Genomic DNA, 23,686 nt, shown 5'->3' with positions numbered 1-23,686 from the left:
TATTTCACTGAATTTATAGATTTAAAAACGACCTGCGTGAGTTTTTTTTTTTTTTTTTTTAACTTTAAACTTCTTTACAAACACAGAAATGTGATTTGAAGGCTCTGTCGGAGGTGAAATCCTCACACAGAACAAACCTGCAAGAAGAAGAAGAAGCATCAACCAGCCCGCTGGTTTCCAACACCATCATTCTTCTTTTTCTTCTGCCATCTGCTCTGCCTCCGTGGCGTATCTTCTTCTGCCCCGACTCACAGTAAACAATCAGACAGAAACAAAGTCAAAACAAAAGCCAACTGTTGCCCCACCAGGGGGCGACAAAGACTTACAGAAACCTGCGGAAATCCCTCCTCGTGTAGTCAGACCAGAACAGTTTGTACCACAGACCTCGTGACACTGAACCGACCACATGTCACCGCCTGTCTGTGGCTGCATCGCTGTGATTTTACTCCTTCACTGATCAGTCAATAATAGCAAAAGTGGGATTTTCCTAAACCTGACAGTTAAAACAAACAAACAAAACAAAAAAAAAACGCTGTTTCTCTCCTCGCCGTCACCAGCACAGCTCCCGTTGCTTTAGGGTCATGGGGGAGAAACTTTAGAGGCACAAAGTGAAGACAACGAGGCTCGACTGCAGCTCCCCGGTCCACAGGAAGCAGCAGCAGCCTCAGTCAGAGTCCTTCAGTGGTTTTTAGAGTCTCCATCACAGTCGTTGGAGCTGCTGCCCTGAGCGGCACCAAGAGTTTTATTTTTGTTTTAAAGGTGGAAACGTAAATCACAACTGGGGTAAAAACTAAACTTTTCATTTCAGAAGCTTTGAAGCAACAACAACAACAACAAAAAGAGCAGCTGAGCTCAGAGTGAAGCTCTGGCGTCAGCTTCTATTAACCTCAGAAATAAATCACATTTATATTGAATTAGTCAGTTTGTTACCACAGTTGAACATAAACATGAAAACCATCCTCGTCCATGTTTCCCCAGGCCAGTGCAGCGTCAAGGAGCTCCGGTGTGGCTTCGCTAACTTCCTGTTGCTAACAGTATTAATAGCAGTGTGTATGAAACTTAATAATAGTTTGATTAGTCAAACACACACACACACACACCAGTTTTCTAGAGCTGAAGCAGCTGTAAACATCAGACCGAAGTCACTTCAAGCTGTTTCCTCTCCTTATGGTCGGCTCTGACGGTGACCTGGGGACACGTGGAGGATTTAGTGTTGAAATGACACTAAAGTAAATAAAAGCTTTGTTACTGCAGCAGAGAAGCAAGTGAACGCACCACAATCGGTGCTTTTTGCTGTCAGTATCACAACAACAACAACGAAAACAACGGAAACAGCAACACACAGCCGAGCGGAGGCGAGCGCCGCCGCCACCGTGCGTAACGTTTCACATAAAGTGCAAACTGACGAGGTTCCTTCTTCCTCTCACGGCGTCAGACCAGCTGAAGCTCCAGGAAAAACCACAACGACAATCCACGAGGGTTCAGGCTCGCTCCTCTAGTGGCTCTCGATCACCACGGGCTCGTAGCCGCCTGCGGACACCCTGCACGGATCGAACACACGGCATTAGATCGTTTCTTTATTCTGGTATCTTTACACAGAAATTGATTTAAAACAAACTTCAAAATAAGGAGAAGAGGAGAGAGCGGAACGGAGGGAGCGATAGAGGAACAGAGAGTCTCACCTGTTTCCGAGCCTGATGCCGCTGAGCGCCGTGGTTCCATCTCTGCTCACGAACAGACGCAGGTTACTGTCTGAAAGGAGGAGACGCACTGTTAGCAAGATGCTCAGATAACGAATCGGACCAAACTGTTGTTGCACTAAACTAAAAAGAGGTACTCATTTATATTAATAAATATGTAAATTAGGATCATTACAGGGACAACGAGGAGTTTGCTTTTGGTTATAAAAGAGTCTCATATTAATGTGGATGAATCTACGTTACCCACTTGTTAACGGGTCCATTTTCGATAAATATATTGTTCTGTCTAAAGTTATTGTTATTATTATTTAGTGGTCGACTCCCCCAGTATTTCCTGCTTTCAGTTTTTCGGACACTGCCTGGCAGGTCATGGGAATAACGCCGCCGGATTGCCGTTTATGGTCGGAACTACGACGATATCTGATCGTCTTTCAACCTCCGACTTTCATTCTTGATGAATGAAAACATTCTTGGCAAATGTTTTCGCTTTCGTCCGTCTTGGGCCGGTCCAAGAATCTCACCGTGCGCGCGGATGCTCATGGGAAATGTAGTGTGAAAACACTTCGCTTTCCAAAACTCCTCGTTGGCCCTTTAAAGTTTGTTGTTGTTTTGTTTTTTTCCCAAATGAGCTAGAAATAAATGTATAATTTACAAACTCTGAATTTTCGAAATTAAAGTTGCAAAATCAACGTTTTTTTCATGTAAATTTACACATAAAACCTGGAAAAATTCTGCGTTTAAGCAGCTCCTTCTTGTTTTTTAATCTGTAACGGCTCCAACATGTTGTTGTAGATTTATTCTCCAAGTCTGTTGCGAATATAAAACCTTCAGGATTTGTGTCTCAGCTCTTCGCTCTTAGTTTTTCCTGCTGCTCTGCTTTTGATCTACGAGCTGCAATCTTCTCTTCTCTCCTCTCCTTCGTCTACCTTCAGTGTGGTTGATGTCTGCAAAGTTCTGGCTCTGGACAATCTTCTCCACGATGTCGTCGGCGTCCATGCGGGTGTCGTTGACCCAGGAGGGGTGACTCTCCACCGAGTCCTGCTTCCTCCTGAGACACACACACACACAGGTAATGTGAATGTGGTCAGAGCTACGATGCTAACGTAGCCGTCTGCTATAGCACTGAGGCCGGTCTGTACCTGAGGAGCCTGCTGGGGGGCATCACAGGCCGCGGCGGGCGGGGCGGCCTCTCAGGACGTCCGGCGTCCTTGTCGCCCTCTGTGGTGGCGTCGCCGGCGAAGCCCAGGCCTCCGGAGGCGCTGCTGCCCGTGGAGGTGTTCCTGCGATGGGTGAGGTCCGACAGGCTGGAGGAGCAGGAGTGTTCGGTGCTGTAGCCTGAAGGACAGAGGTCAGAGGTCAAAGTTATTGTTTCTTGTTTTAACTTTGCTTTGATTGCTCTTGTTTTATCAGATTACCTGTAGCACTTTGAGATTTTTTATTAAAATGTAAAGTCCTCTACAAATAAAATGTATTACCGTAAATTCCTGACTATTGAGCGCACCTGAATATAAGCCGCACCAGATACATTTTTAAAAGAAAATAGATTTTGTACATATATAGGCCGCACCTGAATATAAGCCGCAGGTTTTTCATGTTGTAACATGAGATATTTACACAGGAAGACAGTAGGGAACTGTGCAAGTCTGCTCGCTTTTCCGCTGTTTTGGTTACGCTCCTAGCCATGTGCATTTGTTGACAACGAAGCCGGGGGAAAATCAATCGATGGAGCGGTGGATAACGTTACATAACATAAACGATGTTACGGCATGTGTGTTTGTGTAGTCTTAAACGTCCTGAACAAAAGATTACGGGTTACGGAGCGCGTTTGTGTCGCGGTGTGCAGAGACGAGAGCTGGGGTGTCCCAAAATAAAACACTGCACCAACACTCAAAACTAGTGTCTTCTTCGGCGCATAATCTTTCCTCTGTCTCACTTCTCACAATCTATAAATTAGCCGCATCGTTGTATAGGCCACAGGGTTCAAAGCGTGAGAAAAAGTAGCGGCTTATAGTCCGGAAATTACGGTATTATTATTACTATTAAAGGTCAGAGGGTCTTTTATCAGGATTTAGTGACTTTGGATGACGACCGTATAAATTACTGAGAACCACACAGTTTGATGACACAAATAAAGTCTGAACATCACTAAGGTTGAGACGACTGATCAGATTGATCATAATTGCGTATTGATGAGCAATTACCTGAACACTCTCGTACGTTTACATGCACAACTTAATCGAGCTTTGCTCAAATTTAGATTTTGGCGTCTAATCGGACTTCTGTCCTTGTCCCAGTTTACATGCAACTGAGAAAATGGAATAACTCCTCTCCCTCAACGCCAGGTGGTGATGATGCGTCGTTTCAGCGGGTTAATACGGCCCCTTCTCCGGTTGACCTATTAGCCAGGCGGCAGACCGGCATCTTCGAACAACAGCGAGATGTACAGCGAGATGTACGATACAGCTTTGTTCATACTTATTGTGCAGACAAGGTGCACGCTGTCCCTCGTGGTCGTGGTGATTTAGAGAGGCAGACAAGAACACAGTAACGCTACAACAAAAGCTTCTGTGACCGGCTTTCTTGGATGTTTTTGGTCCGAGGTTTTACACCAGCGCGGGGGGTGTGGAGCATGCGCACATGCATTGTCCAGTTAAACTCTGATTACGGCGTATACATGCCGGAGAAAGTCAAATTACAATAACATCATCTGGGTGTCTTAATCGAAGTTGGAGAACTAACGTGTTTACATGCACTTATTGTCCAGTTATAGTCGGATTCGGTTTTCTCCAGCATCATGTAAACATACTGATTAATTCAGCTCTAGAATCAGGATTGAACAGAAATAAAACAAGTGTTTGATTCCCTGTTTTTCAGTCTGTACCTGAGATCTTGCTGTGCTGGCTGGCGTAGCTCGAGTTACGGGAGTGACCGGACTGGAAGACTTCAGCACAACCGGACTGGTTCAGGTTCTGGTTCTGGTTCTGGTTCACTTCTGAGTCATCGAGGAGACCTGAAGGCAACAAGAAGGAGAAGATTTAAATATTTGTATTGTCAGTTCTTTATGTTTCCAGGACACACAGAAGAATCGAAAAGCCGTTCCTCTATACATAAGAAGAAAACAACGAAGCTTAGAAATCACCACCTCGTATGTATTTATACTAAGATACGAGACGAGGAGTTTGTGAAAGACGTTGTGAAGTTTATAGGTAACTGGCCCACTGAACTGAGTCTTGTTCGGACTGAAACCGGACTAAGTCCTGGGCGTCAGCGGCTCGTGCTGCAGGATTTGCACTTTGTTCTCTCACGTGGAGAAGCTGCTCTGGACCAGATGTTCGGCTGCTGTGAACGACCTCAGACTTTCAAGTTGTTTTCCAAGTTGGAACAAAAACAAAACTAAACAGAGGCTTCGTTTTTCATTTTAATTCAAACTGAACAAACCTAAAACATTGTCAGCTCATTTTCCATGTGAGGAAAATGTGTGTGTGTGTTTCTTAATAGAACTTGTTCCAGGAAGTTTTGGCTGAAGTTATGAAACACATCTGGCTGAATGAGTCCAGTCTCAGGACTTTAGTGGGATTTATTTTTCATATCAGCACTAAACACAGGAAAACTAGTTTAAAAGGCTTTGTCTGGACGTTGAAGAGTTTAGTGGTTTAATTTAGTCGTTCTGGCCTTTAAGTCGATATTTGATCTGTTCTCAGTCTCTGACAGTAAGTTTTAGACTCAGTGTCTCTCTGTTGGCTCTGAATCCTGCAGCAAATCAAATCAAAATCCTTCTGTATGAATGTACGGTATCTGACACATTATTACACATCTATTCTTTGAATGCATTCTTTAGATTGACTTTAGAAATAAACTATAAGATGTTATAAGTTATGTTGTGCATAACTTTAATTGGTCTTTAAAGGGGAACTACTGTATGTAAGTCCGGTTTCTCCACCTCTGTGTCTCTAACCCTCCTCTCCTCCATGTGCATTTGTTTTCAATGAAGCCGGTGAAAAATCAATCCATGGAGCGGTGGATAACGTTATTTAACATCTACCATGTTAACATGTGTAGAGAGACGCTAGGTGGAAGGCAGAGAGCCTCCATTCTCCCTGAACTAGTTACAAGTCATTTATTGAACCAGAACTAGGACTCTGGAGCTGGTTAATAAAGATAAAAATGCAGCGGAGTTCCTCTTTAACAACAATTAACAATTAAAGAGGAACTAAGCAGGATTTCTCCCGCTGCTATGCTACATTTTTACCTTAATTAAAAAGCTCTGGAGTAATTGTGATAGTTAACTACATGACTTGTGACTTGTTACGAGTGAGAATGGAGGCTCTCTGTCTTCACCTGGCGTCTCACGGCTGAAAACCAACCTTGCAACATTAGTGTAGTTACTCGGACGCCGCCCCGGTGTCCCAGCTCTCTTGTCTGCGCACCACCACACAAACGCGCTCCGTAACCCGCAATTTTTTTGTTTATGACAGATTAAACTACACAAATATACATGTCGTAACATCGTATATGTTATGTGACGTTATCCACCGCCACATTTATTGATTTTTCGCCGGCTTCGGTGTAAACAAATGCACATGGGCGAGAAGAAGGTTAGCAAAACAGCGGAAAATCGACTGGACCTGCATAGTTCCCCTTTAAATATGAAAATGAAAGTCTACATATCGCGCTTGCAGAAGTGGAAGTGTTCCCGGGGACACATCAAAGTGACGGACCAGGCCTGTGGCGATTCAGTTCAAAGCTTCTAGACTAGTTGTGTTTGGTTTAGTCTAACGTCAATATCCCCATGATCCACATACAGTATGTACTGTTAGCTGAGCATGAGCCTCCAGCCAGGTCCGTCACTTATCAGATGTGTGTCCTTTGTACCTGAGCTGATGATGGAGGGTCGAGGTTTGGCGCTGCGGCCCAGAGAGACGCCTCCAGCCGGGCCGGGCTCGGCCGTCCCCTCCCCCTTACAGTCCAGCTGCAGGGTGTGCTCTCGGCCCGGGATGGAGATAGACTTGGCCGTGCTCGGAGGCCTGCAAGCACACACACACACAAAAAAAGAAAAACAAACAACACTCGGCTTATCAGTGTGGAAACAGATTAAAACAGAGGACAGGGCTCAGTCAGGCCACACTTGTTTTATTGAAGCGAGTCACCGTGGCAACAAAAGACAGAGGAGAACAAAGACTGGACACGTTTTACAACCTGATAAAATAAAAAGGGGGAAGGAACAAAAAAAAACACATGAAACAGAACGAAAATATCATCATGAGCTGTAAATAATATATCAGCCCCTGATATCATCGGTTGTTATTATTAAAGAGGGAGGTGGGTTTGTTAAATCAGCGCAAAAAGTATAAGAGAAAAAGTCAAAATATATATAATTTATCTGTAGATTTTACATTTTAAATCAAGATTAGTGGTTTCAATGCAGATTTTTCAGATTTTAACAACATATTTTACTTCAAAAAATTGTTAATGTATATAAAACAAAAGGTAAGGTTTTAAAAAAGAGAATGAGGTGTTAAAAAGATGAAGCAGGAAAAGCTAAAGAATAAAACGGCAGCATCAGAAAACCTCTACATCTGTACTCACGTTTTAAAACAGGGGTCTCCAGACAGGAGGGTCATCCCGATGATCACCTTCAAGAGACAACAATCATCTTCAGCACCGTTGCAGAAATGAACATTTGAAAAAGAACATGACACAGCCTTTATCAGCGTGTCAAAGTAAAATATGAACAACAGATGAAGGAGGAAAAACAGCCAAACACGTTCACACGCTCCTCTGATCTGACACAAACAAAAATAATCAAAGGTTGTTGTGGTTAAATCAAGTCAAATAAGTTCATTTAAAAGCAACTAAATCAAAACCAGCAGCTTAAACTCAATAAACTATTGACTTCTTGCTGGCGGCCTCCGGGAGGCGCTGCAGAGCCCCTGAACTCCTTCACCTACAGAGGCTTTAAAGGGATAGTTCACCCAAAATTCAAATTTCAGCCTCATGTGGACTAAGGGCTGGGAGAAGTTTCAGAGTCCTCTGTACCTTCTCTGAGTTACAGCGGGGCTCCGTGCAGCAGTATTTGTCCATATAATGGTTGAGAACGGAGCTCACTTTTCTTCGTCCAAAAAGACACACCAAAAAACATCCAGCTCGTCTGTAATGTCCCTCTTGTATTGAAGCCCCGACATGAGAAATTGTTCCCAAAAAAATTAAATAAGTCTATATTTCAAGCTTGTTTGTAGCGGAAGCTCCCAGCACTGCTCTTCCTGGTCCGTCCAAATCTCGTGTGATTTGCATTGACACCCAGTTCACGGCTCCGCAAATCGTGCGAGATTCCGGCAGAGCAACACTGGGAGGAAATTTTTTTCAGAACAATTTCTCATGTCGGGGCTTCAATACAAGAGGGACATTACAGACGAGCACTATGGAGATATTTGGATGTTTTTTGGTGTGTCTTTTTGGACGAAGAAAAGTGAGCTCTGTTCGCAACCGTCATATGGACATGCAGTGCTGCACGGAGCCCCGCTGTAACTCAGAGAAGCCACGGAGGACTCTGAAACTTCTCCCAGCCCTTAGTCGACATGAGGGTGAGTAGATGATGTGAAATTTGAATTTTGGGTGAACTATCCCTTTAAACCCACTGAGCCGCACAGCTGGGTCAGTCAATCTGGTTGATTACTTTCTCGATCAATTGTTCGGTTAGTCAATCAGTGTTTTCCTATAAAATCTCAGGAGTCCCATGCAGGCGACGCTCTCCCTTATTGATCGAAGCCTCAATTTATCGTCTCGCGCATACGTAGGGAAAAAGGGAAAAATCAGCAAAACTGAGAGGCTCTAAACAGGAAAATGACAGATAACAAATCAATTAATCAATAACCAATCAATGAGGAAAGGTCAAAGATCAGGAGGAGTCTCGGGAGTTATTGATCGACCGGAGCTCGTAAAAAGTTGTTTCTTTTTCTTTAATTTTCCTCGCGGTCGCGTGACGTGAGAGATTCACCTTCAGGATGGAGTTGTCCTGACGCGTGTTCTTGGTGTCGTAGCCTTCCAGCAGGCAGCAGCGCACGGTGGAGCCAGAGCCGGCAAACTCCGCCATGTTGAGGTCTGTGAAGCCCAGCTGCAGGAGGAGGAGGAGGAGGGAGAGGAGAAGGAGGAGGAAGGAGGAGAATAAATAAAGTTACATTTGAATAGAGCAGTTTGTCTGTCCATTATCAATCATGGAAATGATCCCTAGCAAATGAAAAACGATTGATTCATTTGTGATTTATCATGATTAACTATGGACACATGCAATTTAAAAAAAAGCAGCTCTTATCACTAACTGAATAAAATAAAATAAAATAAAGAACAAAGCTAAAAGATGCTTTTTCAATGTCGGTGCAAATAAAGAGCACTTCCTCAATGACGGACTGAGATTAGATGAAGGCCTCGTGATAAATGATTAATAATAACAAAGAGGAAGATCGAGTGGATCATTGATAGAGCGACAAGTCGAGCACGGAAGAGAAAAATAATCTACTCTACTGATGATGTCGTTCTATTTTTTTTTACATTTCTTTTAAAGGTATAGTATGTAGGAATTCCCCCCATCTAGCGGTGCGGTTGCATATCTGAACGTATTCTCGATGTTGCATTCACGTGAAATTGGGCAGACGTCAGACAGACAACAGACGCTGCATGTAACAGGATAAACAAGCGTCTATGTAAACAAGTGGTCCGCCAGCACGAGGCAAAACAATACAGGCATGACAATATGTTGTCATGGTGATGTCGTATTGTTTACCTGACCCACGTTTTACCGTCTTTCTCTCGTGGAGTAAAATGACGTCCGGTTGGTTTGCCGACGGCCGTCTGCCTGACTGCACCTGAATGCAACACCAGTGCCTCCGTCCTTCCTCACACTACACAGTGGTGACAGTTTTAACAGGCCGAGCCCACAGCTCCGCTCAGTTTCCGTGGTTACCTACGGTCACGCTGCCACTCAACGTAAAAAAATGGCGATGCAACATGGCCGCCTCGGTTCGGTGCGTCGCCCACTTATGTATTTGTATCGACTTGTAACAACTCATTCTAAGGTAGAGAAAGCTTTCATTTGTATGCGGGTGTGATTCGACTATAGTTAAATACGTATTTATGAAAGCAACATTTGATTTTTGCTAATAAAAAGCCAAATAAGTTACATACTGGGGCTTTAAAGAAACCGCTGCTTTGTGCTCACTTTTAATTACGACTGTGGAAACTGTGATTACCGTATTTGCATTATGTGCTTGTGTTTAATTACATTTATTGATTACTTATTCTATACTGAGAAAGCTTTCTCACGCTCCCTTTTCAAAATAAAATACAGGTGTTAAATTTAACTCGGTGCCACATTCAATGTCATCTTGTAAATTACCACCTTCAGGTCCATATAAACAGAGTTCATCTTTGCTTTTAATTTCTGATTATAATAGCAGATTTTTCTTTAATCCAAATATAAAAATAACTCGTAAAGCGTGTTCCTTTTGAACATTTACTATTATTATCTTAAACTCAGTGTCCTCTACTGCGGCACCGTTTGAAACCTGCGACCTACTAAGTGCAGGTCAGAGGTTTCCACACGGAGCCAGATAACGCTGATAAAAGTCCCGTCTACACGACTTTTATCTCTAAAAACAAACCTCGCAGCTTCTGACCAGTGGAAACCGCCTTTGTCTGAGCTGCGTGTGTGATGTTATTTTAAATTAACGGCGCTGCTCTCTCAGGAGAAAAACGTTCCTGTCCAGGACACATACACACTCTTTTTTTTTCCCTGCAAGGGGGGGGGGGGGGGGCTTCTGTTTTGTTTTCTTAGGTGTTGTATTTAAAGGAAGCCGACTTCTAAGGAGGGAAACGAGGTAAATTTAGCCCCGAAAGGAAATCTAAAAAGGAGAGCGGGCGTTTAAAAAGGAAGCCGTTCCTGTTGGAGCGAGGAGGAGGAGGGATGGTCCATCTCCGCGAGCCGTTTGACCTTGACGACTTTCATTCACAAGACGTGACTCATGTGACGACGACGAGAGGTGCGACGACGAGGCAGGATGTTTTGCAGATTTCCGTGCAAACGTGAAGATTGCGATTTGTGATTTATTATGTTTGATGCCGAGAGAAATGTTAATATTTACGTTAACGTGGCGTTAAGGCTCCGCACACACACAGGCGCTGACACGAGCTCATCTGTAACTGTCAGCTGTGTTTATTATAAGGAGGTGAGAGAAAACTACGAAGACACCGGCTCTTACCTTCGTATACGCTTTCCCTCCTTTGAGTTCCTGCAGGCAGAGACAGAAAATTTTTTTTTTAAAAACAGCAGTGAATTCAACCGAACCGATCCAACTTTACATCCAAGAGGCCTCCAATTACAGGGCAGCAGCAGCAGCAGCAGCAACGGAGACCAAATTAAAGACCCAGACTGTTCACATCAACATCAACTCTGCACCCAAAATATCCAACATACATTTTTTCCTGAGAAACTCCCACAGTCTGTACTCGGTTGTTTTTCCTGTACCAGTTACAACCCGACGTCTAGTCTACATGTCATGTGTTCTAGAGAAATCGTTTTAGAGATAATGTCAAAGAGGATTGTTTAATGTTCTCACATTTGCTGCCCAGAAAGAGGCGGATTCATCAAACGCCTGCTTCAATATTTCAGACATAGAGCCTTGCACACAGCGTTTTGCGTGAAGGCCAAAAAGTCTAATTTTGATTTGTAGAAAAGTCTTGAACACCATGTTTCATTTTCCTTCCACTTCACAATTATGCGCTACTTTGTGTTGGTCTATCACATAAAATCTCCAATAAAATACATTTAATTTTGTGGTTGTAACGTGATAAAATGTGGAAAAGTTTAAGAGGTATGAATACTTTTGCAAGGCGGTGTAATTCTACTTACAAATCTAATATAAATGGATTTATTTTATTTTTTTTAATAACACTTGGACGCTCTTCTTTAAATACACTAGTAAAACAACAACAACAAACCAGTATTCATTTAAAAAAGCTTGATGGAGAAAACTGGTTTACTGATATCATTGTGTTATGAAGTGGAATATAATAATATTCTATAATATTGCAATTATCATTTATTATTTACCCTTTTTTCCCTTCTTTCTTTCCCTCATCTGTACCAGGACTGAAATTTTACTAATCTGTGTGTTCGTGTCACGATGCTACTACGTATTTTGTGTTAAATTATACATCACTGGATTATTGTAGGGATATGAAGCATTACAGCTGTTACTGTAGATGTAATCCAGACATCCAATATGTTAAAGTTTAGTTCATTAATATGTAGTTTGATAATTGACTGATTGTAATTTTTCTAGTAAAAGAAAAACCCAAAACAAATATTTGATGATTCCAGGTTTACAAATGTAATTATTTAGCTGCTTTTCCAGGTCTCACATTGAATATTTTGGACGTTTCTTCTGACACATTTCACATCACAAAAACAGATCTAACGGTGAGGATAAAAGTAATACTGTATATCAGATGAATCAGTGAAAGTTGAGAAAGAATAATTCAACAGAGCTCTACAACAAACACAGGAAATTACCAGCATCACTGTCTCCACTGAAAAGACAAAGACATAATGTTCTTTTACCGACACATCGACATGTTTGAACCTTGACTGGACATTGGTTGAGTCATAATATATCACATTGTTGTTCCGGTGGAAAATTATGGGATAGAAGTAGGTATCCATTCATTCTGTCTCTTCTCAGTTTAAGATCAAGGCCTTTTATTTAAAGCACCACTGACTCCTTTTTACTTTTACGCTCCAATGAAGAGACGGATGTTACAAACTGTGAGTTAGTTACTAAGCACAGATTGATAAAGTCGGGGAGCAAAAGCCTGATTTTTTGATTAACCTTGTTTTGCCCTTGAGTATTTTCAACCCCTTGATGCCCAAAGCGCCAAAAAAGCCAGTAAAAATGATGTAAATGATGTAATAATGATGTATGTGATGTGATGTATATATAGAAAACTTCCCAAGTTTGTAAGCTTCACTTTGTACCCAGAATGATCTTTCTATCTAAAAAAACTGATAAAAGGTGGAGTCAAAATTTCATAACTAATGGATTCCAGTGCATCCAAACCATCACATGCGACTCTTTAAGGTACAAATAAGAGCACATAATGGCATCACACAAGTCTCCAGCTTGGTTACGGATGGTTATTACACAACAGAAGAGTCATTATTTTCTCCTCTTCTGACTCAGACACTGTACTGACGACATTAATCTCCAAACAGAGAGGGTGGGGGGACACTTTTGGGAGTCGTACCTTCCTGACCGACACCCTGCACACAGACGGGTCCAGGACTCCCGTGTGGGGGTTCGCACTCATCTTGGACACGAAGGTGAACCTCTTCCTCCAGCGAACACAGTTTTCTTGAACCTCCTCTCTGCAACAGGAAAAAAAAAACACAACAGGAACTCGTAAATCTCTAATGAATTATTATAATTTTTTCCTGCTAACTCTTCACTTCCTGAGCAGCTCCGGACTTCTGGTTAATGGATAATATGATTCAGGTTTTTCTATTAGCCGGGACAAATGGATTATGTAAACACACACATTCCTTACAGCTTCGTATTTAGATTATCTATATTCTCTGACTGCAGAACAACACTGTTTTTTTTTTTTTTTTTCTTCCCCCAGTTATGTCACGACTGTCTCACAGCCTCGTGACCGGTCTGTCCACTGAGGATCAGATTTATCACAGCAACGACTGAGAAAACATGTCGTGTGCTGTGCAGCATGAGTTTTGTTTTTTTTCCAAAACTCGAGTGGATTTCTGAGCGAGATTCCCATGGCTCTCCCTGACTCTTCTGACGTTGGTTGATGCCAAAAAAAAAAAAAATGACTGGCTTTTGTCTCTCAGGATTTTTCCCAGCCTCTCAAGGAAACGAGTGCATGTCTGTGAAAACACAGTTTTTGCCTTGTCACCTTTAAGCTTCCACCCGTCCTGGTGAACGGGTGGGAACTGGGAGCACACGACAACAGAGCAGGTCACTGATCTGTTTGTTTCTGAAAACAAAAAGCTGTGGTGAATGGCACTTTGACAAATTCCTAAGGAAAGTCTTAGAAACAGAAGAGAAGAGGAGGAAGGAGGAGAAAGGAGGGAGGGGATGTAGGTTTGTGTTGCATGATGGACCTAAAAAAAGATGCACCATAATTTGTTCAATTAAAATCCTGTGACTTGCATCATGTTGCTTCAACAAGATCCAATCAAAATCAGATTTACTGCTGCCCGACAGGTCGGTGAGATCAAAGCCTGTTTCCAGTTACAGCTATCTGGCTTGACTCAACTCGGTTTTGGCCATTTTCCATCACAGTTGAGTACTTCATAGCACCTCTATCTTCTGTGTCTTGAGACCGGTCTTGGTCTTAAAGGGATAGTTCAACATTTTGGCAAATTGGCCCATTGCCATAATCCCTATAGTCTTAGCAGTAGGTTTGTTACCTTTAATTGTCGGTGCAAGTTATTTTTAGAACGGCGGAGAAGAGCCGTTGGCTGCTCAGAGCTACGCTACGGAGGCTAATGGGATTTCTTGGTTTCCCCTCATCAAACTCATCAAATACACAATCCAACAACTCCAAAACGCTCTGGTGGACAAGTTGTGACCTGCACATTCACCACGCTATGAGATAATAACACAACGTTATCAGACAGAGTTGTTTTAGAGGTAAATACAGAGACTGCTTGCTGAAAAACTGTCCCCGACGGGAACGCGCATCAGCGTTTTTGCGTGAATTTACCGCGGGTTCTCGGCCGGCAAACCGCCGCACCTCTCAAAATATGGAAAGTAGACTCCCACTAAAATCCAAGATGGGGCAGTTCAAATGCCCATAGTAGGAGCACAAAACAGACTCCCCCAAACCAATGGGCGACGTCATGGGTGCTACGTCCATTTTTTTTTTACCGCCAGTCGGTTGACGTCACGTTTTAGTATCGACTCAGCTTGCTTGGAATTTCAGCTGAAACTATACCAAAAAAATACCAGCTACCAGGAACTGGTAAAGGAAAAAACAACAAAAAATGAGTGAAGTCTAGGTGAATAGCGCTAGTGTACAACTTCTCAATTAACCGAATACTTTCTACTTGTACTTGTAGTACTAGTCCTAACACTTTTACAGTATTAATATAGACCCTGCTGTTTTATAACACTACACATGGACTTTGACTTTTAGAGACAGTTCAGTCATTCTATTGGGGTCTGTCCATGTTATAATAGAAGAAATAATTAGCAATAACAAAAATTCACATTAGCTGCATTCCTACTCTATCTGCATTTTAGAGGATTATGTGTTGTTTTAAATCATGTCCACAATTTCTAAACCTAAGCTCTTCCTTTTAAAACGGTTTATAATACATCGTACAATCTTTATTCTCACCAGGCTACAGTAGCTGTGGAGATATTTCAGTCACAGTGCCACACACCGCCAGCTTGGCTAAAAGCAGCAAAGTAATCCCACTGTGTTATTTTCAGTTAATTATAAATGTCTGTGATGCTAAAACAGGGAGACGTTCAGGAAAACAAAGGACGTTTTAAGCCGTTGGGTGCCAATTACAGCCGAGGAAACCACTGGAGAATCATTACTACATGCAGGTTTGTCTTCATCATCCCCAAGTGATGAGAATACTGGACCATCATTTTGTCGACCAGTTAAACACCGTCTTGTTGAAATGAACCATCATTTGTGTAAATTCTCCATTAGTCACCAACGACGATAAACAACAACAGTCCTTTCCCTCCTCCTAGATGGCAGAGAACGGCTCGTTTTGGAAACTTTCCCCTGGACTCGGTCCAACGTCGTGCAAACCAACCAACCACAGCTAAATGTTTCTGGAGTCACTTAAACTGCGTGACGCCTCTTTAATTGCAGCTCATATAAATCACAGGCTCGGCGCTTCGTGGTGGGGTGTGATCACACTTCAGACGTGAGGCTGAGAAGTTTCATCGAGTGAGATGTTTCTATTATAGCTGCTTTATTTAGAATCACGAACCAGCGGAGAAAACCGTAAAATTGTAGAGAGCTTTTAATGATTTGGGTTTTTTTTTTAAATATTTTTCTAATTATTCCTTAAAATAAAAATAACAAATGGATGTACAACAACAACAACAACAACAACAACAACAACAACAACAACAACAACAACAACAACAGTCGTGGCCGATATTAATCGCTTGGCTGACTGTTTTCTGGAGTGATCTAATAAAAAATAGAGCAGATTTCAGAATAAAACAATCAGAGAAACTAAATCCTGCAAGTTGTTGGATGGTGGGTCCAGGTGGTGAGGGGGCGGGGCTTTGTTGTGACATCACAAAGTGACAGGAAGTCCTGACGGCTGTAAATGTACTCAGACCAATGTTCCTTTACTTTGAGGATGAGATGTCAATATCATTTTTTTTCTGTGTAAATATTTTCAAAATTCAGTTTTACTGGAAGTCACGTAATCCAATGGGGCTGCCACCCGGTAATGTCACAATAGATGAGTAAATTTACTCCCATCACAAACTTTAGGTCATTATGAATATTTTTCTCATTTACACCATAGATTTATCTCTCACCACTTACAAGCTACAGCCTTGTGAAATCTTGAAATCCAAACTTAATATTTTCCTAAATAAACTCTGGCGCCTAGAGGGACATCTACCTTTATACTGTATGGAGCTTTAACACAAACATCTACCTTTATACTGTATGGAGCTTTAATACAAACATCTACCTTTATACTGTATGGAGCTTATTGTGATTTAGCCTCAATCTCTTTATTGTTTCTGTATTTACCAGTTTAAAGGGTTGTTGTGTGAAACAGAAGGTGCAAATGACACATGTACCACAACAACAACACACACATGCACAGTCTGTAGTACAAATTAGCAGCAGCTGCTCCTCACACTCCCCTCCCCCCCTTCATCTATTTCACTCTGTGTGATTTCTACCACTTTATTTCTGTTCCCTCTTTCTCTTCCTCCAACAGCGTCCTGCGATGAAACATCAAAGCTAAAGGACACTGTGGCTTCACTTCACCATTGAAGACACTTTTACACCTGTTACAGATGATAAATATGAAATACGAACAGGATCCAGAGTTATTATAATGTTAATTTTCTTATTTATTTAAAAAACTTAAGAAAATTCTCATAAAACTATTACTTTAATAAAGATATCAGCAAATAAAAACATTCAACATGTGTTTTATTGGTTTTCTCCACTTTAGATCTTTACAAACTGAATGTTTAGAGGTTTACTGACTGTTCAGGCAAAATTAGCTAAGTGAAAAGTCATTTTTGGCTCTTGGAAGTTATGATCTACAAGTTGTGTTGTTACTTGTTTTGACATTTCTGGATAAAATGATTCATAGAGCAGCTGATCCCTAATGCAAACAGTTGCAGCCCCGCTCCTCCTCCTCCTCCTCCTCCTAACAACCCGGGCTGCAACAACACAAAGTTTGCTCAATTAAAAATAAAAACCACACAACACAAATCATGCTGTAAACCTGCTTTAACCCTCTAAACTAAACTCCTGGTCCTGAACTGTGGAGGTGAAAACGTCCACTCATCCATCTCTCCCTAGAAACAACATGAACTTCTCAGACTCACGCACACACACACTCACTCTTATCAGAAAACCCCCAACGCTATTGGTTTGTCCAGTGTGTAACGGGGAGCGTTCCCAAACCACATTCCTCAGTCCAGATGGCTTTGTTCAGGCTCCATGGAAACCTCACACTCCTCAAACCCACCGCCGCTCTGCCAGCAGCTCAGAGGAGGAGGAGGAGGAGGAGGAGGAGGAGGAGGAGGAGGAGGCGCTCGCACCAACACTCTCGCTTTCAGCCTCTCGGACGTTTTTATAAGCTCTCCGCCGTTTGTTTTTAATCTCATCTGCGACCTTTGCACCTCCCTCTGTTCGTGCAGGAGTGTAACGTTCAACAGGAATCCTCCATGTTTTTCTCTGGCTCTGTTCACGCTGCAGCTGATTAAAACCCAAACTCTGCTCCGACTCTCTGCCGCTCACATGTGACTCACATCCCAACAAAAAAAAAAACACAACAACTGTCAAACTGCGTCAGATCTGATGTGAACCAGGAGGAGATGTGTGTCGGTTAATAAAAACCTGTACGTGAAGTGAACCCAGATCGTCAGGTCACATCATCACTCTGAGTCTGAGGCAACACTTCATCGTCACTTCATTGTGCAACGTAGAGCTGCAATAATTAGTCAGTCGGTTCCAGCCTTTAAATGTGACCATGTTCTGCCTGTGTCATTAATTATCTGTAAAGAAAAATGAGACGTGTGAGGACGTCAACCTGTTCTCACTGGAAAGTTGCAACAAGCATGTTGTTATAGCTGCTATTTTACAGGAGATAATGAATTAAGAGAAGACAGAAATCTGCAAAAAGGCCGTTAACAACTTGAGCAGAAACTTTGTCATCGACAAGATGTGAGAACAAACCAGTGAACATTCAAGAGAAAGTTTTGTAGCGACACAGTAATGCAGTGATGCTAACCCTAACCCAAACCCTTTATATATAATAAATATAATAAAAAGTAGCGGCAGCACAAACCCAATGCATTTTGGGACGTATTGAAATGGAGCATTGCAATGCCTGAGAAAAAAACTTTGCTGAATAATATATACTATATCAGAAAATAGTGATAAATAAATACCCCCCACCGCCCAAATAATCATGTTCTCTACATCCACAGTGACAAATCTGTAAGTTTTGCTGACCAGAAATGAAAAAAATTGGCCCAGAGCAAATCATGACACAGCAAAATGCAACATCTAAACTGCTGCTCCAGTTAATGTCCGGATATTAAAAAAAAGGAACGCACTCATCTGGTGCAGGGAAGTGAAAAGCAACTGAATCACAACCTCAATACAGTATCTGCCACAGTACAGTATTTGCAATATAACTTTGAACTTTGGTCATTGAAAGTTTTGCTAAAATAAAACAAGGGATAAGTGAAGGTGTGTACTCTGCTTTCATACTTTGAGATATTAACACTATGTTAAAGATGTTGCAAAAGACATGTGACTTATCCAAAAATAAAAGAGTAGATATGAGCAGCACTTGAACGCAGCACGGCTGCAGACTCTCACAGTGACACCCTCCCTCTCTCTCTCTCTATAGTCCAACATGTAAACAGAAGACCGAGGTCCAACACAATAAAGTCTGGCGAAGAAAACCGATACAAAGGCCGTCGTTGTTCGTTCGTGCGCCGCCTCCTCCTCATTTCTGTCCGGAGGGCAATCCTTTCATCACACTGTACAGCTGAAGCTAATTAGTGTTATTGTAGAAACAGAAAGCTGCTGTGTCCCACCACCAAACATCATGTCCTACATATGAAAATAGGGTAAAACCCGATGTTCTCCACATCCAGAGAAGAAGATGGAGAAGTTGTAGCTCAGGACGAAGAGGTTTTTTCTACATCAACGACTGACTGAACTGGTACCAGCATCTACGGCCGATCATAAAACCAGAGAGAGGAGCTGAAGTCTGCAGACGGGCTGCAGCTGGAGGAGAAATATAATCCCTTCATATTTACTGATGTTGTGTGAGAGCAGAAGCAGAACAGGCTCGAATTCCTACATCATCAACAATTACACGCAAATAAGAAGGAAGGAGGGCGAGGGATGTTCATGTGACGGCGTAATATCCAGGAGAGATTAGGAAGTGGTGAGAAAACATACAAAAGCTCAGGGAGAGAGGATTTATAAAGTACAAAAACAAAACGAGAGACGAGGTCTCAGCTGGGACGAGGAGGAAGAAAAACAATTTGTGCTTCTTCAGATAATTTTTTAATGGAGACGCATGGAGAGGGGGAAAAAAAGGAGAAGAGAAAGAGGGATGTGACATGTAAGAAGCATCTGGAATTGAAAACATGGAGGTTTGAATGGTGGGAAACGTAACCACACGGACGGGATCTGAGATGTCGGACTCGACTGATGGAAAGCTGAGAAACAGGAAGTCGTAGTGGAAGAAGATCAGATTGGATGTTTTCATTTAGGAGGGTTTTTTGTTTTTATCGATTTACCAATGAACACTGAATTAAACATTTAAGATTTAACTCATGAGCTCTGAATGTGAGGACAACTGTCAGCACAATGACTTGACACTGAAGGAAACTTTGACTCTGTAATTAAAAACAAAACTTTGACATGTAGGTTTGTATAAGTGTAGAAACCATTTAATCTTATTTATTAGTTTGTGTAGCGGCCCATTGTGCCTTCCTGAATAATACCAGTAGATGTCATCTCTTAATCAGCTAGTAGCTTTATGCTGAGCTGGATAATAAAGTTTCTTAATGGAAACTGTGACTATGGACACTTAAACTGTTTTAAAGTTTGACTTCTGTTTGTTTTGTTTATGACTTCCTCTCTATCAATTGATTAAATGTGATAATTGTGTCGTATCTTAGTATCTTGTTATCTTGTTATCTGTTCCTTGTTTCCGTCTTGAAAGTCTTGAAAAATATTATTGATCTCAGTGAGGTTTTCCTGGTTAAAAGGTTAAATTCACTCATTGTTGAAAAAGGAAAATTAATCAGGCCTCGGGCTGTTATTCTTGGATTTCGGAGTGTTTCCTTCTTCCATGTCCGACACGTTTCTTCAGGCAGGTGCAGCCTGAGAAGGAGAGCTGAGGCCTTGTACTGATCCCCGATCAGCTGTTAGTGCTGCTTCGGAGGAGTTTATGTAATTTGAAGTTACAGGCGGTGGAATCAGATTTGTTTTGACCTTTCCTCTGCTGCCAAAAATCTGTAATTTGACAAGCCGCCTATCACATATTCGAGTCCATGTAATGAACCAACGAACTCTGCAGAATGAGTCGGACTCAAGAGGACAAGCTGCTGCACCACCAAAAAAAAATCAGCTGATGGACCTGAATGTAAACATGAGTCCCAGTATGAGCCCCATGTGATGATTCAACATGTCAGCAATGCAGCAGTGCGGGATCCTTATCTCCCCCCATCCTGGCTGCGAGGCTCCTGGGGGCCCCCCGGTCGCCGCAGAAACACAAACAGCTCCCGGGCCGGGCCGGGTCGCGTCGAGGGCTCAGATAAACAGGCCGAGAGCAGAGTGCTGAGGAAGCAGACAGATCCTGCAGAGGGGCCGCTGACGTCAGGGAGGACCAGCAGAGCAACAGGTCACAAGGTCGATTCTGGCTGTCACCAAACACCTTTTACGTAACCGTGTGATCTGTGGACGCCACTCCGCTGACCTCACCGTTAATGTGTCATAGTTGGCCAAAAGGCCAGTTGTCCCTTGGCCAGATGTTGAACTAGCTTTCACAAGGCAGCAACAGGTGGGACAGTATCTTCATATTTGTGTAATTTACTAAGGAATAATCTGAATAAACTTCTTTTAAAAATTAAAAAAAAGAAGGTTGATGGGAGATGAGATGAGAGGGAGTTGGACATTTCCCATCATCAGGTGAATATGACAGAGGTTGGTCCTGAATCCAAATACATCCCACACAAGTGCAAACTAAGATGTCAGCAGCAATTTCCATCCCAGTTGGCACAAAGCGTTTCCACGGTCAAAAACAAACATGGCGTCCACACACATCATCAGCTGCAGCTTTGTCCAATAGCTTTCCCCCTGTGGTTTCATGCTATAGCGCCTCTTAGCCAAACACGGAAAACAGTTGTAGCTAAAATTAGTGACATGAGCTAATGTTTTGGCACAAGCAAAATACTGGTGCACAACAGTATTGTACTTGGTAGCTTCTTTGAGTGTTGTGATACTTTCATTGTGTTGCAAAGAGCAACAAGTTTGTCACTTTAATCATAGACATATAATAATACATTATTTGTATATTTTGCCCATGGTTTAGTAGAAAGATTTCCACCACAAGACGTCAGTTAGAGTCAACCATGATACAATATCATGTTATTTAAGTCACGTACAAATTATTTTTGCTATTTTTTACGATAATTCTGTGATATCCTGAGTACTGCACTGCAGTAACATATCATGATAAATCGCAATGTATTACCCATTTGCAACTGCAAATTATATCTGCCAATGTCTGTTTTATCAAATAAGATACTCAAGAACTGAAGACTCTTGCACAATGAGATTGTCAAGCAGGCAGATAAGGCAGGCAGTATTTTGGTCTTCTAGCATCCAAGTTCTGATACAACGCCAGACAAAACATTGTGATACTATGATGCATCAACCAGTATTGATGTCCAACCGAGATTTTGCAATGTTTCTCAATTATCTACATTGCTTTTTAATCAATCTAATCAATCTTTTGTCAATTTTGAGATAAAATACAGGTTACACCTTGAGGTTGTTTAATAATTAACGTTTACTGACGGTTGAAGCCAAAAGTCAGTTTAGAGTTTGGACAAACGCAATGAAACACATTTATGTCTTCATTTCATCACTGTGTGAAACTGAACACTGCTGTTTATGGAGCTGCTCGGAGCCAAAGTTAAACATCGAGATAAAGAGATCAATCTGAGAGAGAAGCTCCAACAATCAATGTCACAGGAGGAATTCCCCCTGGAAGGAGGGCGTTCGTTCTGATTACCTGGAGAGATGCCAGAACAACCCCACCAACACCACACACAGACACACACACACACACCTCCCCTCACATCCCACCAAAATGCTAACTGCTGGAAAAGTGAGATGAAAACAGGAAACAGCTGTTGAGAATCCGCTCGGTCCCGGTCGATTTCTAACTCTCCCCACAAGTCCCACTCCCTCTCTGGACTCCTTCCTTCCTCCTCACTCGGCTCTTCCGTCCACTCTCAGGCCGAACGTTCGACCCCGTTCACATCTGAAGCCTTTTGACCAGGTGAGGGGGAAAAAAAAAAAGTGAAACTCTCCTTCACAGAGTTTTGTTTCCTGGGACTGGTTTCCTGCTGGTGACAGTTGAAACGAGACGTTCACTCACTCTCACTTTTTTCCTAAACTCTTTCAATCCATTGGACAAATCTGAGGCTCCGTCTTTAATTGGATGATTTATAGTAAATGGGCTTTTTTTGTCCAATGTAGAATCCAAGTTACAAGCAACAAATCCTGCTGATGCTAAATATTTTAAGACCTAGCTACATCTCCACACTATTTTCTTTATGTACCAATGAACTGCAAAGTCTATGGAACAAAATCTGAAGACATCCAATTTTTTTGTCCAAGCAAGTCCTTCCATTTGAGAAGCCGAAATCTTTTTTGACCTTTTTGAAATGACGGAACAATGAACTTCCTGTTGATCTTCTACGCCATTAAATTATCAATGAATCCACCACTTGTTGGAGCTCAAAAGGAAAAACTATAGGCTTGTTTGTTCATCATCTCCGGTTATGGAGATGCTGTGGATGACATTTTGGGGACTGCGACAGTGAAGGCAGCATTTCTTTCCAGGCAGAGTTTATCATCTTGTGCATTTTCCTGCCCTGGTGAAGTATATGAAGTTATGAATCTGACGTCTGTGTCTGCAAAAACTTGTGATCTTACTGATTTGTTTCATTCCGATCCACCTGTGTCGGCTTTTTGCGGAACAATTATGAAGTCATGTTGAAGATCTCTATCAGGATCACATGTTGAGATTTTCTTGGGGCTCCCTGAAGACGATGTCCGTTACGCCTACACTTTTAAACAGCTGGAGGTTCTGGCTTTCACCTTTTCTTTATCACAAGAAGACGTCATCTTCTTCTTCACTGGAAGTCGACTGAAGCTCAATGACGTTACGTAATTCTTCAAGTAAGAGAAAATTTGATACAACAGAATTTATTTGGACCAGCTCTTGCTGAACACGTGGCAATCTGTCTCAACATTTTCAAACTCTTCTCCTCTCTTGTTCTGTCTCTCTTTGTTGTTTGCTTCTTCTATGTATTCTATATTTAGTTTACTTAGTTTTTTGTGTATCTCTTTTCACTGTTGGGCCTTGATTGTTTATATTTCAGATGACACGGCTCGTCTCAGGGACATCATTGTCAACTTGTTTCTAT

At 42.0% G+C, this 23,686-nt stretch overlaps 1 protein-coding gene across 1 annotated transcript in view; it reads right to left on the bottom strand.

Moving 5' to 3' along the window:
- Window positions 1–1,157: 1,157 nt before the first annotated feature.
- Window positions 1,158–23,686, bottom strand: part of eeig1a (estrogen-induced osteoclastogenesis regulator 1a) — a 35,537-nt gene continuing 13,008 nt past the window's right edge. The window contains exons 3-12 of the mRNA XM_085785859.1: window positions 12,996–13,116; window positions 10,952–10,981; window positions 8,695–8,811; window positions 7,287–7,333; window positions 6,573–6,724; window positions 4,582–4,710; window positions 2,840–3,035; window positions 2,627–2,748; window positions 1,683–1,752; window positions 1,158–1,541 (exon numbers count right to left, since the gene is read on the bottom strand). Coding sequence (XP_085641985.1) covers window positions 1,496–1,541; window positions 1,683–1,752; window positions 2,627–2,748; window positions 2,840–3,035; window positions 4,582–4,710; window positions 6,573–6,724; window positions 7,287–7,333; window positions 8,695–8,811; window positions 10,952–10,981; window positions 12,996–13,116 — 1,030 coding nt within the window. The 3' untranslated portion in view covers window positions 1,158–1,495. The remainder of the gene's footprint in view (window positions 1,542–1,682; window positions 1,753–2,626; window positions 2,749–2,839; window positions 3,036–4,581; window positions 4,711–6,572; window positions 6,725–7,286; window positions 7,334–8,694; window positions 8,812–10,951; window positions 10,982–12,995; window positions 13,117–23,686) is intronic.

The sequence above is a fragment of the Trachurus japonicus genome, chromosome 9, assembly GCF_045865225.1.
Source record: "Trachurus japonicus isolate A0001 chromosome 9, Traja_1.0".
Classification (NCBI taxonomy): Eukaryota; Metazoa; Chordata; class Actinopteri; order Carangiformes; family Carangidae; genus Trachurus; species Trachurus japonicus.
This window is presented reverse-complemented; position numbering and strand designations above follow the sequence as displayed.